Genomic DNA, 19,577 nt, shown 5'->3' on the forward strand with positions numbered 1-19,577 from the left:
ACCACGTTCGGCTGAAACCAATGGCAAAACTCCCCTTGACTTTAGTGGGCTCAGGATTTCCCCCTGGCAGTAGCAGCAGGCATTGAAGAGGATGTCAATGTAATTTACATTGCTTTAAGATCCCCCTGCACTGCTAGAGCAAAGTAAAGAGGTTTTCGTGTAAACGAGAAGCAGACCCTTTGGGTTCAGTTGGATTTACAGCGGCTTAGTGGCTCCGGAACAGTGTAGAGAAGCGGCAGAGTGCCAGGAAATCTGTCCCTAAAGGTTCACACAGTGAAGAGTATTAATATTCAACAGAGTTTACAGGTCACCTATTGTTCCTACACACTGTAATTTTGGGCTAAACCTTCCTGGCCTTCCTCATGGGAGCATTTCCATTGATTTCAATAGGACGAGTCGCGTGACAAATGTGACAAGGATTCAGTACAACAGCAGAGGGGAAGCTGCTTCTATGAAGCTAAAGACATATTGGTCTCTTGTTTAAAAAAATGAGATGATCCAGCTAGTGCAACGCAAGACAGATCTAAGATCAGTTACAGCCAAATAAGGTTATATGGGGGGCAGAGGGGCAGATTTCAATCCATTTAAAGCCCTTTTCCAAATAAAGTCACTTGCTGCTGAACAGTTTACTCTCTCAATTTCACAAACATCTGTAGACAGATGTTATATTTAATGTGCCTCAGGACTATTCCGTTCTTCACCATGCACACAGGTGTCTCCCAACACCGCAGAATAGCAGAAGATTAAATTTCGCTATGTAAGGAAAGTTTCATTTAAGTTACAGAACTTCACTAAGTGAGGAAAAACTGGGATATGCAAATGTATTTGATTTTGAACTTGATCAATTCTGCTCAGTCACACCAGTATAAAGCTGGGTAAGCTCTATCGAAGCCAATGGATTTACTCTCAATTAACAATGGTTTAAACAAAGAGCAGAATTTGTCCTTTAATGCTTAGAAATCTTCCTTAAAGAGCAAACACTCACGTTTGCACAGCGGTATTGGGTGACTCCAGCTTCCAGTTCCCGTGCACTCTGCTATGGGTTCCCCTTCCAAGCTGTATCCTCTGTCACAGTAATATGCTGCTCTGCTGCCAACTGTATTATTTTCATACAGTGCCTTCCCATTCGCCAAGGAAACCAGAGCTTCGCATCTGGTCTCTGCAAGGAAGTAAATTCATTCATTTAAACTATATTAGGCCCCCGCTTTATTCTTTGATATAGTGATGCAGTGTTTATAATAGCAACCAGAGAACAATAAAACATAATACGTGTTAACAGAAAAATCAGTAGCGGCGGAAAGAAAATATAGTTGGGTTGGTGCTCTACTGATGGAGAAAGGGCAAATATCCAGGCATGTTTTTAACAAGATCCCAGAGAGTTTAACAAGGTTGGCCATAAGGCTTTGGACACCGGTTAGTTGAAGGGGATTGAGCTTCAGTGATTCCTTTCTTTCCACGTAGAGAGATCCCAGAGAGTAATGTTCTGCCTCTGCAGCAGCTGGTACTCGCCACCATCAGACCGGATACTGGACTAGAGGTATCACTGGTCTGATGGGGAGTGACAATTCCTGTATTCCAAATTGCACAAAGCCAGAAGGAGAAGCAGTCAGATGATCTGGGCTGTACTGCCATCACTACTCAAATGACAGGCAGCCCTATGTTTTGTCTTCCAATTGATTCAGATGGTGCAGTTTCCCTGCTACCTGAGAGACTAGATGAGCTAGAGGCTTGGACAAGAGCAAGTTGATGGGACCTTAAACCATGTAAGACAGAGGTGATGCCAGCTGACAGGCAGGAGAGAGCATCTAGAGATGTGGATACAGTAATATCTACTCTGTTACTGAGGGGCCATGCCCACCCTTTGTCTTGCATTGTTCTTGCATTCTCAGATGGTGGGGGCAGAAACACCTCGTTCATCTGCATCTGGCTAGATGCCTGTGATCTTTTCTTTCTGATGTGGGTCATCCAGACCCCAGGCCAAATTATCACAATATGCTCCGCAACTCGCTACCCTTGAGATCTGTGTGATGGATGGTTGTTAATGCGGCATCTGAATATCTTTTCCACCTGCCAATGAGCTAAAGATCCTACCTCCTGTGCCTCTGGATTACCTGCCTGCAGTGGGGCTGTGAAGTGATCTCTGGGCCCTGCCCCTTCACACGGAAGGGGGTCACTGGCATGCCCTGAAGGCGTACCCTCCAGGTGCTGCTGTTTCCCTGGCTCTGGGGAGAGCAGTCCCACACCTGAGTGGGACACCATCAGCCTTGGCAGCCAAGTGACACTCGCAGTCCTGTTGGTGGCACTGACCCCTGGGGATTGTGCCGCTGGGTGTGGAAAGGCATCAAGGGGGTCAGTTAGCACAGCTGCCCTTGTTGCCTGGCTGTGCTGCTGACACCTCCCCCTCTCATCTCCTCTGCCCTGTGTACGCCAGGTGGCCTCTCTGTGCCGCTCCGCACCCATGTGAAGGGGTCAGATCCTCCCTAAATCTGTGTGAGAGGCTGGATGTAGAGAATTTCCACTTCACAGGCGGGGAGGGTGAATGAGGATGTCAGCAGCAAATAATGAGGGTAAACAGGGCTGTAAATGAAGGGTGCTAGGGCCCAATACAGAGGACAAAGGGTATCTGTGTCAGGGGCAGGAACTGAATGAAAAGAAGTGTTGGGGCAGGAACTGAGCTCAAGGGTGCGTCTGTCATGAGAAGGCGCTAAGGACACAAAGGGGCCAGAAAACACAGAGGGGCTTTTCCGAGGAAAAGAGGAGCACGGAAAGGGGAAAGTTAATATTTAACGTTTAATGCACATTATAAAGTTTATAATGTACTTTTGTTTAATCTACTCCCATGTATGTTGATTTTTGCCAGTGTCATTGGAGGGGAAAACACTGGATGTCCATACATATTTGGGATCTTGTCAATTACTTGTTCTGCCTTTTTGTTGACAGCTCTGCCTCCTGGTTATAAACACAAACAGTTCATGCTTAAAATGTATTCTGGTTTGGGGCAGGAATAATAGGACATATTTAAGCACCCTTTGAGTTGAGTAATTTGCAGAAGTGTGTGTGTGTGAGAGAGAGAGATAAATTTGTTGTGACAATTATTTTGAAGTTCTTACTATGAGGTGCCAACCTGGCTAAAATAATAAAAAATAAATAATAATTAAAAATGGCTCTTCATATGGATTTTCTGAGCCACTGGGAGAAAAGTCATTTGTTCTCATTGTCCACAGTCTTTGTTAAAATGGCGAGTGCCCTTAGCTCTCATTGATGTTTATACAGCTATTATGGTACCTTGCAGGTTCAGACCCTAAAGGAATATCCTTTCTGTCTGATAAGCCTTCTGGTCTTAATAATAACTCTCCCCTCTAGGAACCATTTCCTGTAATACTTTTAGCTGATTGGGTGCCAGTTAATAGTAATATAAAAAGAACTACTGCACTTCATTGCTCCATGGAAGAACATTTCCAGAAAGAGGTTTGATTCTCTGGCTGTAGGATATACATATTGGTATGCCAACAAGAACGATAATGATTGCTTTTCCTAGATCAATACGTACTGGGGCATAAAACTTAACAGTTACCTTCACATGATGGGAGGGGTTTACTCCAGGTCCCATTGGCAAGACACGTGATATTCTGGGGCCCAATGAGATGGTATCCAAACTTGCATACATAGGTAACGTTACTTCTGTAAGCACTTCCTGAGGCCACGGACACTGCATTTTCTATCGAGGGATGTGGCTCACAAGTTATCCCTAGAAGAGAAGTCTTTAAGTTTATAATCTTTACAGTATTTATACAAAGCCGTTTGTTTTTATTTCTTCTCTTTTGTACACTGTATCATGCCCTACTTCACAAAACGAGTTAAAGGAGGATGAAGGGGAGGAAACGGAGGCCGGAAAAGCAAGATATAAAGAAATGTGACTCAATGTCTCAGAGGGACAGAATCACAGATAGATGGGGCAGCATTAGAGACAGGCTCTTACTCCTCATTTTGTACAGAGGTAAAGTGGAAAGGGGACCTAGAAATTAGCACACATTGCAGCAGCACAGCGTGGAGATAGAGGAGTAAAAAGTGAGAGAGGAAGGCTGGACAGAATTCCTTGCAAAAAGCTATAACGCCCCTAGAATACATTTATGAAATGCACAAAGCAATGATATCTACTTTGTCCTCCACCCCAAAATAAGTCACACCTCACTGCTCTGACAGCAAAACAATCAGATTGCAGTGATTTGAGTTGCTCACACCAGCTGGGTCAGCACTGGCACCCTTACGACAAATCACTGCAGTGTGATAATTCAAGACCCATATTCCATGATACAATAAAATTCAGGCCAAGCTTTCCCATCATTTATCCCAGTGCAACCCCAAGTCATGCCATTTCAATATGCAACTGGGTGGAGAATTTGCTGCAGCATCTTGCAGACTAAAGCCTCCATCAGAGTCAAAGAGGAAATGCGAACTGTAACTGCTCACTTAGGCCTTGTCTGCACTGGCATTTTTCCTGATATTTCCCACCAATGCACTACTGCTGGTGCAGCTCCATTGGTGGGAGCGCTTGTGTAAACCACCAATGGCTTTTTACCCCTAGCCCTGCTCTAGAATGGCACTCATCTCGCTCTGATCTGTACTTACGCACGCACGAAGGGGCTGAGGGACTCCACCTCCTGTTAACGTGACAGATTCTTCGGCTGGGTCCCTGTAGTTCAAAGCCTCGATTACAGCTGTAGAGAACTTCATCCCCAAATAGGAACTCCTCCCCATGAACAGATCCATTCTCTATCGATTCTGGTGGTCCACAGGAGATTCCTATACCACAGAAAATATGTTGTTTTAATCAGATGCCTTTACCAACTGCCTGTCTCAGTCACAACCCCTTCTCAATCTTCCGGAAGAGCAGTTAGAATGGAGGAAACGTAATTTTCATATATGCAGTATGTATGCAAATATTCCCAGATTATTCCATTCACTAGCAAAGACATCCTATAACAGCTAGCCCAGAATGCTGTCTGGAGCTTGCCAGGCACCCCTAAAAACAAATCTGATGTAGGTTGGCTTTAGCCGAAGGCATTAGAAAATATCTTTACAGCCATATTAATGATGTTAAACTTGGAAAGGAAAACAAAAAGCAAAATCATGATTCAGGGTAAGTGTCTCAGGGTTGGTTTACACTTAAAAGTTATGTCAGCATAGCTACATCAGTCAGGGATGTGAAAAAACCCACCCCTTTGACTAATATAGCTATGCCAACAAAACCCCCAGCGTTGACACAGCTATGCTGATGGCAGAGTTGATGTAGCGAACACTGTTCGGGAGGTGATTTTCCTCCACTACCAGACAAACTCCTTCTGTTGGTGGATGCTGTGTCTAAATGCAGAAAAACACCACCAATATTTATAATACATTTCACCTGGTATTTTATTATTGTTTAACCGTGCGATTAAAACTGCGATTAATCGCGACTAATTTTTTAAATCTAGTTAATTTGTTTTGCGCTAATCGCTTTGAGTTAACGGCGACTAATTGACAGCCCCATAGCTGCACTACGGTAGGTACAATTGCTATGCCGACACAGGCTCAGTAATGTAGACATAACCTTTGTAAATGAAAGACATTAAGTACCTAATTTTCAGACAGCTGAGCCGCCACCATTCCCATTGACTTCATGTGACTCGGAGGTCAGCAACAGCCCTGAATGTTGCCCTAAATGGTAAAAGTGTTTAAATTTGGGGCGTGCCCTTAAACGGAACAGTTTCTGGTTACGTTAACCTAAGCTTTATCCAAGCACACTGGCCTTCCTATCTGTGATTGGATAGCTTTTTCTTGGAGTTTTAGAAAGGGCCCTAGCCTGGTCGCACAGTTAAATAATAGGTACCCAAAGCTTCACTCAGTTAAACAGCAGAGAGGAGGTGTCAAAATATAACAACCAGGTCCCATCACCCAAACAAACCCTTTAAGGTGTCTCAGGTTGGGAACCCAAAAATTAAGGCACCAAAAATCACCCTTTGAAAAGCTTTGTCCAGAAGTGTCTTGGCGGAAAAAAAAAAAAGTATGTGTTGCAGTTTATTTAATAACAACATTATCTTCAGATGATAGCAATTTTGCAAGATGTGTCATAATATTCACATTAAAGTTTTATGTACAGTTTAAGTAATAGACAAAGCAAACTGAACATTAGTCCTTATCTGCCCTATAAAAATACTCCCAAGCCACACTAGACGTACAACAAATGAATTTAGAACTCACTTCTGCACATTGGTGCTGCTCCACTCCATAGTTTGTTTCCTTGGCAGATATGTTCTGCATCACCCTATTAGACAAAAGAAAAAGGATCATGAAACAGCATAAAATCGTTAGGATTGTGTCATTACTGCACTGCAGGAGAAGAGAATCAAAGCTGCTCTCATTTTTTCATGACCAATCGTGACTCCTTTATTCTGCTATCCCTCTGTACATGTTCCCTCCGATAGAAATCCATGTACCGAGGGAGAGCAGAATGTTGGAACCAAGATCCACTACCTGAATGTCAGAGCAGAATTCTGTCCTAAAACTTGCCTAACATCCACGACAGATTTTGAGTTCAGAAAAGGACAGATGGAGAGAAAGGTTGCTTTAAAATCGTTGTGCCTTGATGCGACCCCTTGGATACTCTACGCTTGCACTAGTGTGTCATTGTCCTCAATGGGAAAAAATAAATGTGCCCAAAACCATGACATTCTCAGTCCTGGAGAGAGGAACTTAGATCAGCTGATGTTGCATCAATAGCACCACCAACCACAAACTGGGTGAGAATGCAGGATTTAGGGTGGAATCAAATATAGTTCCCACAGAAAGAAGCAGTGAAATCCAATGAGAGGAGCATCCCATGCACGTTCCGGGGTTCAAACCTTGGTAGACGAGAAGGGGCAGCATGCACTTAGATTCCCGGGTTTCTTACTGTCACATCTAATAATTACAAAATACTACTTAGCACTTTTAAAGCACTTTTCATCTTCAAAGCACTTTACAAATGTTCACTAATTAACTCTCACAAGACCCCCTAGAGCCAGGTCAGAATCTCCATTGTACGGCTGGGGGAAACAGAGGCAGAGGATAAGTGTCTTTCTCAAATCCGTAGAGTGCGTCAATGTCAAAGACAAGATCAGGATTTGGTGTCTGACCTCTCACAGTCACATGCTCAGAGCAGGGGATCGTGTCCTGCTCTGTAGAGGTTATTTATGGTGAAAGAAACAAAACAGGAGAGTAAAACTGCCAAGTTGGTGGGCCTGAGTCTCTGCTCACATACACCTCATTTTACATCTGTGCTACTCTATTGACTCCAGTGGACTTTCTCCTGGTTTACATCAGTGCAGCTGTGATGAGAATCTGTCCCACAGTGTAGTCATTGCACCTGCTTCTCTCCCATTTTCACTCATATTTGTGTAAATCAGGAGTAACTCCATTGAAGTTGATGGAACCACACTGGTGTAAAACCAGAGCATGTGAGGGGAAAATCAGACCCTGTGAGTTCAGTCAGTCAGTAGGAACTTGGGGCATACTTCTATCAGCATAAATTGGGAGTGACTCCAGTGGAATTAATCCAGATTTGCATTTGTAACTGAGAGCAGACTTCGGCCCACACAGCTCTGGTTAGGGTCTTTAATAAAAAAGCACTGACCGAGATTGTGTCTGTAATTGTTTATAAGCATTCCAACGGTGTTTATCACTGTAGCAGCATTCCACAAACATTGACACAGTTAGCAGGCCAGCACTCATGTGAAGAAGGGAAATGGCAGCGGCGGAAACTGAAGAACAGAGAGGTCAAATGACTTGCCCGCGGCGACACAGGAAGTCAGTGGGAGAGCTAAAGTGAGAATCTAAATCTCTTGATTCCCAATCCTGTGGTCTTTGTGCTCTAAACACAGGGTTGGGAATCTAAGACCATTCTGCATTCTCCTTGCCAGCAGAGTCTCACCTGTTTCCAAGAAGGTTCAGATGGGTCCTCACTCCAATACTCATTTTGTAATTCAGGAAAAATGGCCTAACTTACTCCTTTCAAAAGCAGCTGGGCAGAGGTGAGCTCTCAATTAAATAATACTTTATTTCTATCCCATCCCACTCACATGTTCTAGGCGATGTCTCTTGTCCTCTTGCCTGCATATTGTAGTACACTCTAATAGTTACGAGCACTTCTTCAGGACAAGGCAATTAAACTGTCTCTTTGGTCACAGGACATTAAGTCTAACTTCTAAGTTTGGGTTTTATTTCTTTCACTAGTTATGTCCATATGAAGAGCACCTATTACCAAGAGCAGGTGTTTACTTTAAGTATGCTTGTACTTAGGGCATTAGGCCACGGCAGAGCATTTCAGAGGAATGTAGGGGACTTCTGTTTTAACAGCAGGGAGACAAGACTCCACTAGGGGGCGTAGGTGGAATAATGTCTAGGAGCAGTACTATTTTTCATTTGGAAGAATTTTACAGTGGGTTTCTGATGTCTCTGACAGAGAGGTAGCCTCTGTCCTAAAATCAGTCCATTACTGCAGTTTGATCCAGCTACCACCATAAAATATGCCTTCAATATATACACATGTTGTTATTGCAGGGTTCCTTTTTTTTGCTAGTCTCACAATATCTTGAACAGATTCACAAGATTCAAAGTGGTAGCCATGTTAGTCTGTATTAGCAAAAAGAACGAGGAGTCCTTGTGGCACCTTAGAGACTAACAAATTTATTTGAGTATAAGCTTTCATGGGCTAAAACCCACTTCATCGGATGAATGCAATGGAAAATACAGTAGTAAGATATATATACAAAGAGATCATGAAAAAATGGGTGTTGCCATACCAACTGTAACGAGAGTAATTAAGGTGAGCTTGTCTATCTTCTCCAGATCAATGAGACTATTTACATCCTTAAAGTAAAACATGTGCATAAATATTTGCCTAGGGAAGGACCAGAATGTTCAGCACCTTGCAGGATTGAGTCCTAGCAGGCTGATTTAAATACTGTATTATTTTCATTATTCTTTTTTGCATTGCAGTAAAGCCTAGGACCAGGACCCCTCTGTGCTAGGCGCTGTACAAACACAGAGCAACGAAAAGGTCACTGCCTCACAAAGTTCACAATCTAAGTATTTTCTGTTTCAGAACTGTTCCCTACCTTACCATCCCTGTTCCTCACAATACCACCACAACACCTCCCAGGCTCAGTGCAGGATCTGACAAGGTTAAAAGGCCACTTTTCATAATTTATGGAAAAATCAGAAAGACGTAAGTTTTCTAACTTGTGATAGGTTATGACTTGCTGTTATTTTCTCACTAACTGTTACTTTGTTAAGACAGTATGGGCTAATTATAAAAGCACAGGACAGAGCCAGAAGCACTGGACTGTGCTCCCTGCCCTGCCCCGAAGTAAATCTGAGCAAGCTACTGCAATGTCTTTTTCCTTATCTGTAAAACTGAGATACTATTTATCTACATCCCAGGACTATCTGAGGCTGAGATCACTAATGTTTGTGAAGTGCTTTGAGATAGTCAGGTGGAAGGTACACTGAGGGAGCCGTGGAGTCCTAGCAGGAGTGCTGAACTGAGCTGGGGTTGAGGAATCTGGGAAATAAGTCTATGCTTACATTCAGTAGATCAAAGGGTGAGACAGTAACTCTCCGTTCTGGTTTCTCTTTGCAACGCTTTAATAGAATCCACTGATTTAAAAAAAAGAGCTGCATTTGCTAAGGTGCCAAACCACCTTCTCTTCTTACAAATCTCTTCCCTCCCTCCACCCACTTTTTGCATATGAATTGCTGACCTGTATTTTATATTTATCTGAATTGCAACCTGGTCAAGAAAGGGTAGTGGTCTTTTGAAGTGTTTTGTACAGCCCCATCTATATGTGCATCATTCTATAGGCAATAGCAACAGCAAGAAAAAGGCATAAATGTTCAGCAGAAGTTAAGAAAATAATCATAATACATTCTACTAAACAAAGAGGATAAGCAAGAACAATAAAGATGATAATACAAGGGTTAATCTTAATAGCATTGGTACATATACTGTGGATTCAGTTGACTTACTTGTAATTCATAGCCAGCATTGCATTGATAAAGAACCGCATTCTTGTAGCTGTAACTAGCACCAAGCATAGTTCCATGTTCTGGGGTTTCTGGTTTCCCACAAGACACAGGAACACAGATATCATCAGAAAATGATGGCACCCAGCTGCCATTGTGCTAAAAAGCAAGAGAAATAACTATTAAATGAGAACATCAGAAAACATGTGGGAGAGAGCTTTACCAGTACAGAGAGGGGCAATAATTCTCATTTATTATTATTTGCAGTAATGTAACATTCAGAGGCCCCAACCTAGACTGGGGACCCACTGTGCGAGCTTTGCACACTCGCATAGAGGCGCTTACAGAGAAAGGGCAGAAGGGGAAACAGAAGCTCAGAGAGGTGTGAAGAGAATTGCTCAAAGTCGCACGGCAGGTCAGTGACTGAACCTGGAATGGAACCCAGCTCTGTAGACTCCTAAGCCAATACTCTAACTCCTAGACAACAATGTTGCCTCTCCAATGTATCAGTCAACAGCTTCAGCTATGCATCCGAATACCCAAAGAACTGTTCAGCAAACAGAGGGGAGTAGAATTGTTTTTCTCACCCATTTACATTTTTATGTTAAGTTTTTGTCTGTTGTGGGATGGAAAGTAGGAGCGAACGGACCCCTGCAAACTGACTCAACAGAAATACAAAAAATAGCACAAGCAGGGAGAGTTTATAAATTCTTCCAGTTTTAACTCTGGAAGGCCCTGATCTTACACACGCACATTCCCATGCTGAACTTGGCTCATGTGAGTAGTCTCCCTGTCTCTAATGGGTCTACTCCCAAGCCTGAAGTTAAACAGATGGGTAGATACTTGCAGGATCGAGGCCTGAGGTATTATTGGCCACATAGCTGAAGAGGTTTGGTTTTTACAAATACAAGGCCTGAGGTTTTTAAAGGTGTCAAGGGATTAAGATGCATGATCCCCATTAATTTCAGTGGGAGCTGAAACAGAATTAAGAGTTAAAACAGAATAAAGTGAGTGAAAAAGAACATTTAGTCACAGTTCAGTATTATGGTTAAGTAGTAAGAGGAGAGGACTGTTTCCCAAATCTGGAAGCCTGTGTTTTTTTCTTAAGGGAGGAGCAGGACCTGCTGTATATTTTACAGTGCATTACACCTGTATTGTGTACAATCAGGAAGCAGGGCCACATTCTACCCACAGATGAGTGCACACCTCCAAGGATAGTGATCTGCACTTTTAAAAAAAGAAAAGGCCAACGCTCTTTACCTGGCATGTAGATGTGCTTGCTCCTGACAAAGTGTAGCCTTCTGAGCATGATAAAGTGATGCTCTTATTCACAGTAAACTCATCACCAGAAATAATTACATTGGTTAGATTTGTGGGCACGGGACATTTTCTGAGGCAACAGGAAATGCTCTTAGGAGACCAGTGTCCGTCTTCCTGACAAGTGCATGTATCCATTTCTGTTTCCATCACGTAGCCCTCCAGACATCTGCAATGCATCAGAATCATTGGCACACACGCGTACGATGTTCTAATCCTCAAGGTACAAAACCTACCATGTGGCTCAATTGTCAATGTTTGTTTCTTATGAGCAGCGCCTCTAGATTTCTGTATCAGTTCAGCAACCTGCTGTGAGAGGGTTGAGGCATTTTTGCTGTGTGTTTATAAATCTGGTGGCAGGAGTTTGAACTGAGTCCATCCTTGGCTGAGTCCCCCTGCTCCAGCAGCACAGAGTAAACAGGGTGGATTCATCACCCTGGTGATTCCTTGTGCCTAGGAGAATCCCCATGTGATGTAAAGACACAGTAGCAGCTCCTGTGGTTTGGGCAGAGAGGGTATGGCTGGGTGAAAGGGGTATGGTCACAGTGTTACGTTCTGGGGATTGCCAGTTGCTGGATCTGCCCCTGGGGGCCGTTGGCAACCTGAGGGCTGCTCTTGCTTGCACCAGGGATTGGACAAATCCCAGGCAGACCCCAAGACTGGGAGAAAGCAAAGGTAACTTAAAGACATATTTGCTTTGCCCCGCACAGTCCTGCATTGAGTGCAATTCAATTGGACTGGAGAATTTGGCCCTCCATGGGGTTTGTTTGTATGCACACAAATATACACACACCAGTTAAGTGTGCTTAAGTGAAAATCCATCCACCCAAACCCTTACAAGCAGGGAAGTCACCTGTTCAGGTACCTTCATTTACATGCTGTCCCTCCCACCCATCCCTCCCTCATTTTAGCCATTCTCACTGATAGAATCCACTCCTCGCTAATACAGTCACTTCAGCTTCATAGAAACACAGACACACACATACCTGGAAACTGTAACACAAATTCTTTACCACAACCTCAATAATATTAACGTATACTGTGCACTCTCCATGGCTTAAATGCATGACATGCTGTGAGTTTGTGGGTCAATTATGAGGCTGGAGTGAGGCAATACATGGCAGCGGGAGCCCCAAGAATGTGTGTCAACCTCCTCGTGAGGTCTGCTCCATGGCTTTTCTATGTATTTTATAGCCTCTCATGAATTGAATGTATTCATTTGCTTTAAAGGTCCTATGTTCATTCCTTTGACATTTCAGGGAGATGTAATTACAGCAGCCTTCTTACCTGTACTGGACTCTGCTTCCATAGGTGTGGGCCTCGCCAACAGCCACTGCATTAGGAACGGAAGGTGGGGGTCCACAGGACATCAGCTCGCAGCGAGGATACGGCTCACTCCAAACGCCCGTATCTGTACAAGTCAGCTCTGGCCTCCCTTGTATGACAAAGCCAGTTCTGCAGTTATATATTACAGTGTTCTCATCCACAGAACTGCTTCCACTGATAAAGGCACTGGGGATTGTTGGTGGGGAGCCACATGAAATCCGCCCGCAGTGTGGAAAAGCAGAACTCCATTTGCCAGCTGCCTCACAGGAGAGTTCAGAAGGCCCTAGCAGTTTAAAGCCCTCCAGGCACTGAAATCGTGTACTTTTCCCGCAGCGGAAATCTTGCCCGATAACAACCCCGTTCTGAATCAGTGGCGTGGGGCATTCACAGGGGAGGCAAGAGGGGAGGCTCCCCCCCCATGAGCCGTTGGACAAACACTGCCGCAGTGGATTTCCACGTAACTCATAACCGGGAAAGCACACATACTGTGTGTATTCCCCATAACTGAAGCCTGAACTATTCAGGAAGCCATGAGAGATGTCTTCTGGGGGTCCGCAATTGACTGGCTCACAGTACGGAGCCTCTGTATCCCAGGTGCCATCAGCTTGACAGGTAAGTATGGATGCTCCATGCAATATGTAGCCTTCACTGCAGCGATACTGAACTTCCTTCCCAACGCCATATTCGGATCCAATAATTTCTCCATTGGGAAGAGGTAGTGGTACTGCGCACCTGACGGATTTACAAACTGGAGTGATTCCACTCCAGCTTCCATTTGCAAGGCAGACTCTACTCCTGTCCCCATGCAGCTGGAAACCTTCATTACAGCTGTAGTCCATGTGTTTCTGGAATGTGTATTCGTCTCCAGTCACGTGGCCATTTTCTAAAACTGGTGGTTGGCCACAAGAAACGGGGATGCAAATAGGCTCATTCCCATCCCATTTTTGGTTATCCTGGCATGTCCTCTTATCTGAGCCATTTAACTGGTACCCAGGATCACATTCATAATGGACCACACTCCTGTAAGTGTAGTTTTCTCCCTTTATGTTTCCATTCATGAGTTTGTTAGGTGTGGTACAGGATACCACCTGGCAATATGGAGCAGCATTACTCCACTGTCGGTTAGGCAAACACAGCCTTGTGTCAGAACCAATTAGCTTATACCCTGTTTTACAGGCATATTGCACTACGCTACCAAGTGTATTCTCGGTAAAATGTAAAAAGCCATTCTCTAGGGGTGAGAGTAAGTCACATTCTATTGATATGCAGACAGGGGCACTGCCATTCCACGTCCCATCCTCTTGGCAAGCTAGTATGGGGTTTCCTAATAGCTCATAACCAGCGAAGCACGTGTACATAACTATGGTTCCATATAAAAAGTTTGTCAACTGTACTGCATTAGTTTCCTTCAAAGGACTTTTTATATCTTTCCAGCTACTAGCAACTAACGTGTCAGAAAGAGGAGGGCTCTCAGTAAGATGTATTCTTTCTTGGTCAAAATGTCCTTCTTCACTTCTAACCTGCACATATTCCCCGAAGTCAATATGGGGAGGCAGGCCACAGTCTGTTGGTAGGCATGCCGGAGTAAAGCTAGACCATCCCAACTCTTCACAAGTCTGCATGGCAAGACCAGCCAGCTGGAAACCTGGAAAGCAGCTATAGATGATCATAGCCCCATAGCTGTAATCTGCACCTTCCACAAAACCATTCTCGATGGGCCGAGGGGGGTCACAGTTTATGGCTTTGCAAGATGGAACCTCTGCGTCCCACTCTCCTGTCTCTAAGCAGCTCAGTACATTCAGCCCTTTGAGCTGGAATCCTCTGTCACACGAATACGTAACAGTCTGCCCATAATGAAAGTGTGTGTCTGAATATTTGCCATTCTGAATCTCCTTAGGTTCTGGGCATTCAACAGGCTTGCAAGCTGGCTTTCCACCGAGCCAATGACCATCTTCTCCACAGAGAATAGTTGTGTTCCCCAGTAATTCAAAGCCCGGTTTACAAGTGTACAGTGCTGTGCTGAGGTAAGTAAGACCCTGCACATCTACAATGCCATTCTGAATTTCTTCAGGCTGGGGGCATTCTACTGGAATACATTCTGGCAATGGAAAGCTCCAGGAGCCATCAGCTTGGCATCCAATTGTAGATTCTCCCTTCAGTAAAAACCCATCCATGCAGGTGTACGTCACGGTGCTACCAAAATGAAGAGATGATGCCACAGGGTCACCAAAGGGAATGTATGGAGGCCCATGGCACAGTACAACCTTACAGACTGGAAAGGAATCATTCCACTGTTGTGACGGCAAACATTTCAGCACCGAGGAACCATGCAAGACATAGCCCTCTTTGCAGGAAAACTGTACAACACCTACTTGGTGAACCATCTCTTTCAAGACGAGCTGATTTTCAATCAGTGGTGGTTCTGGGCACTTTGTTGGCACACACTTTTGGCTTTGCTTTTTGCTCCACTTTCCAGACTTCTGGCATGTCCAAGAGGCATCTCCCATCAGCTCATAGCCCTCATTGCAGAAAAACTCAACCTTGGATCCCACATCAAAGCTTTCTCCCTTTGCATATCCGTGCTGGATAGGAGGTGGTTTGCCACAACTGAGAGGAACACAAGAAGGTGGCGATTCACTATGCCACTGACGATTTGCTTGGCAGACTGATACTGAACTTCCAACTAGCTTGTAGCCAGCATTACATTGGTAGTACACTTCATTCTCAAAGAAACGGCCAGTCGTGCTCTGTAAAATGCGTGAGACAAATGGTAAGTAGAAGGTAAAAACTCTTGACCCTGGCAGATGAATTTTGATTTGATTCGTCTTTCTGTATCTAATTGCTAACCAGACACAAGGATTGATTGCAAAGAAATAAACGTTTGCACTAGCAATATAGGGGACAAGTTCTGCCTTGACTTGCACCCGCTGAGGTCAATAGAGTTGCACTGAATGAAACATTACAAAGTTTTAAAGCTTAATGTTCAAAATTTAAAGCTAGCAAATGTTTTCCTGGACACACATGCAAAAAAAATCTGTACATGAAAAGGGAGAAGAGCAACAGAAGGCTGGAAGTAGGCAGAGGAGACCTCTGCAAATGACATGGCTCTTTAATTTAAAGCTTTATCCAGTGTACAGCAGTGGTTCTCAAACTTTTTTTCCCGCAAACCACTTGAAAATTGCTGAGGGTCTCGGCGGCCCACTTAATGATCTTTCCAAATGTTGTTTGTACCGTTAGCTAACTATTGTAAAGCGCTTTGGATAAAATAATAACAATAATAAACACAGTTTGAGAACGTCTGCAGTATTGTACTTGCAATCTCAGGTGTTCTATCTCTACAGCAAAGAAAACTTTATAGGAACAATGCATACTTATCACGGTAGAAAAACAGTATTCATGATAATACATAATAATAATTGAGCAAACTGAAATAAGAATGCACTAGTGAGGGAGTTTCATTTTTTCAGCTGATTTAGCCACTTTCTATAACTGGCCTTCATAAGAGAAAGTAATTATAATAAGACGAGTTTGTTCCCTTAAGGAAGCAGTTAAAATGGTTCTAGGTACATTATGCGCTCTCAGCTTCTCCTAGTGGAACTGTCTTACCATTATCAACCTAATTACATGGGGGCCACTGTGTTACAACCATAGTTCAGTGGTAAAAGGCAGTTTCATGTTTGGTTTCACTCTTAGAATCTTGATTTCTGAGATGCATCCTTCCCACTCTTCCTATAAGTTATTACTGCAGCCTCGAGAGAGGATGTTTGTTCCCCCTTCAGCCTCAATTCTAATTGAAGCTAGATCTTTACAATAAAAAATAAATTTGATCTCGCCTCTCCCCCCATATCCCATGAAGTTTAACATGAAAACATTTTTTTGTACGTCGGAGTAGAACACCCATCCAGCAATAAGAGTAAAGCTGCGTTCATTACACCTTTTAGCTCTGATGAGGTTATTGACTTCTAGCTTTTATTTATTTCAATTTAATTTGATAGTTAGGCCAAATTCTACCCTCAGCAGGGGCTGTGTGCACATCCAAAAGGAAGGATTCATCCCAGAGTTCTCTGTTTATTTCAAATCAGATGTTTCTGGTAGTAAGAACAAAAAGAGCAAGGTTTCTGAGCTAGCTGTAGCACCTGGATAGATCTCTAGGGAGCAGTGGGAATTGGCCCACAGACTGGAGAGGACAAATATGTAGCGAGACATTAGGAAAACCAATTGGTAGAGTGTTCTTTTGAATGTCATAGGAACTCTGCGTCTCCTACATCAAATCCTTGCTCATAATAGGAAATTCTGTTAATAAGCTTGTGTTTTTGAGAAGCCTAATTCTGATACAAGGCCATCCCCATCATTCCTTTGCTTATCAGTTCTGCTTGCATCCTACTTCAACTTTAGTGGGCTAGCCGGTGGGAATCTTTAAGACACCTCAACTTTGCCAGCGCAGCGAACAGCTTGGAAAACACTTATCATACCTCAATGACTCCGTTTTCAAGCTTGGGTGGTTCTCCACAAGACACCGGATGGCAGGTAGGTAGGTTACCACTCCAGTCTCCTGTGGCCTCACATGTCCTTTTCTTTTCTCCTTTGATATAGAACCCTTTGTTGCAGCTGTAAGCCACCACTGCTCCAAAACTGTAGTTGGCTCCAATTGCATAGCCATTTCTAATACTCGGTGGTTCCCCACAGCGAACCGGGATGCATTGGATAGTCAAAGGAGAAGGAGTCCACTGACCACCTCTGTTGCACTCAATCTTAGCAGACGTGTTTAGGACAAAACCTTCCATACACTTGAAGCTCACGGCTGAACCAGCAGGAAACTTTACTTTATTAACTGATTCCAGGATGGCGTACGACACTGTGGGCGGCCTCTCACAAAAATCAGCGATGCAGTGGGGCATCTTCATGCCAGCAGGAGGCACCCACTTCCCTTGAGCATTGCAAAACAGCTTGGAATTGTCCTCCAAGCTGTAGCCATCTGAGCAGTAGTAATAAGCTATATCGCCAAACAACCGATGGGCGCTCTCTGGGGAAGCATGTTCCACATGGGGAGGTTCATCACAGGAAACCGCCAGGCACTGCTGGTGACTCATGCTCCACTCACCACTGGCTAAGCATTCTACGGTGTCAGGGCCAATTAATGTGTAGCTGTGGATCAGGAAAAGACCAACAACATATGGAGTTAGATTGATAACTGAAGGGTTAAGCCACCCCACATGCCCTGGAAAACTCTACAAGCAGAGCTTCCTAGAGCTGGGAAGGGTCCACTTTAGACAATAGTCGCAACTCTAGTGTGACTGTTTACTGCTTAGATACTACACCAAGGGCTGCTATAGAAAAACCTATTATCTATGGAGAAATAGGTAGTCTGGCTATCCGGACACACAGCAAGACTTTACCTTTTGGTAAAGCTTTTCCACCACAATCAGAACAACATTTACAATAACAATCCAGCTTCCCCACCAAATGGAAACAAACCAAAAACTTCTACCGAAAGCAGAGCTTATAACTAGAGAAGGAAGAAGAGTTGAAGGCTCTATGAAATCCAGTGGGGTTCTTGCTATGCCAATCTAATTGACCTATGAAGTACTCAGATACTATGGAAATAGGTATCAGCACAAAATCCTAAGCTAGTTAGCTAAAAATATTGTTGTTAATGGGAATATTGTCATTTGGTAATGACTCTTCCATAAGAAACCACCAACATATATAACAAGAAATACTTTTAAAATTCAGTATGACATGTAATTTGTTTCTAATCTTTCACAAATACTGCAATTTTAACATGTAGTCAGTGGATAATATTATATTTAGCTAATCAGTCTCTGGCATTTGATCATAAGCGGCACTTCATGCTGCCAACTGTCCCACTTAAACTGCAGTTGTTTAAACACAAAATGTGTTGTCTGTGAGTTTATTTAAAGTCTTACATTTTCTGTGGTGTGTTCAAACAAAAAGAGGATGAACAACAACCCACTGTGAAAGTCTCTGATGAATCTTTGCAGCTGAGGGTTGGAAAGTGACTGTTTAGATTTTGTTGGCCACATCTGTAAAAGTACTTTGACTTGTCTGCAGTATTTATTTTCAGACACTGTTGGCTGGGATTCCAGGAAAAAAAGCACAAAGAAGTGCCAGTTTTTAATATGACCCATCATTATATTCATTATCATAGAGGTGACAGTTGTTTTCTCCAAATGCTTTTAAGCTGACCTGTTTAAAATACTTGTACCATAAATAACAAAGCATTTTAAGAAAAAGAAAATGAAGAATTTAATGTAATTATATCAGATACAATGTTGAAGATTTCAGCTTGGAAGGAGAATGATTATACATTTATTTTGTTCCTTTCATCAAGAAGGAAAACAAAATGCTCTATGAACTTAGACCCTGACCTTGCAAAGACTTAATATGTGTGCTTAACTTTATGCACTGAGTAGCTCTAATGACTTCAACAGGACCACTCACAGTGTGTAAAATTAAGCACGTGCGAGAAAGTCTTTGTAAGACTTTGCAACCTCCTCTGGGATGAACTATGGCATATATTTAAAAATGCACAGAAGTACTACACAGACAGAAAATGAAGAAGGACACTGCATAGCTGAAACTGCAGAGAGATGTTCATGAAGATGGAATGTAATGCACCCAAATTAGAATCTGGACTTTACACCTGGATTAATATCCCTGCTCGCCAGTGGGAGGAAGGCTGTCCAGTGGTTAGGGCACAGCCAAGGATGTGGGAGACATGAGTACACTTCCCTACTCCACCATGGACTTCCTGTGCGACTTTGGACAAGTCACTTTGCATCTCTGAGCCTCAGTTCCCCATCTGTAAAATGGGGATAATAGCACTGCCCTGACTCCCAGGGGTGTTGTGAGGATAAACACATTCAAAGGTT

General features: G+C 43.4%; 1 protein-coding gene across 2 annotated transcripts in view; it reads right to left on the reverse strand.

The window, feature by feature from the left end:
- Positions 1-19,577, reverse strand: part of SVEP1 (sushi, von Willebrand factor type A, EGF and pentraxin domain containing 1) — a 163,125-nt gene that overhangs the window by 23,843 nt on the left and 119,705 nt on the right. For both annotated transcript variants that reach the window (XM_054031824.1, XM_054031825.1), the window contains exons 37-44: positions 17,157-17,829; positions 12,646-15,431; positions 11,302-11,527; positions 10,045-10,200; positions 6,241-6,304; positions 4,630-4,803; positions 3,575-3,748; positions 986-1,159 (exon numbers count right to left, since the gene is read on the reverse strand). In XM_054031824.1, the coding sequence (XP_053887799.1) occupies positions 986-1,159; positions 3,575-3,748; positions 4,630-4,803; positions 6,241-6,304; positions 10,045-10,200; positions 11,302-11,527; positions 12,646-15,431; positions 17,157-17,829 (4,427 nt within the window). The remainder of the gene's footprint in view (positions 1-985; positions 1,160-3,574; positions 3,749-4,629; positions 4,804-6,240; positions 6,305-10,044; positions 10,201-11,301; positions 11,528-12,645; positions 15,432-17,156; positions 17,830-19,577) is intronic.

The sequence above is a fragment of the Malaclemys terrapin genome, chromosome 6, assembly GCF_027887155.1.
Source record: "Malaclemys terrapin pileata isolate rMalTer1 chromosome 6, rMalTer1.hap1, whole genome shotgun sequence".
Lineage (NCBI taxonomy): Eukaryota > Metazoa > Chordata > Testudines > Emydidae > Malaclemys > Malaclemys terrapin.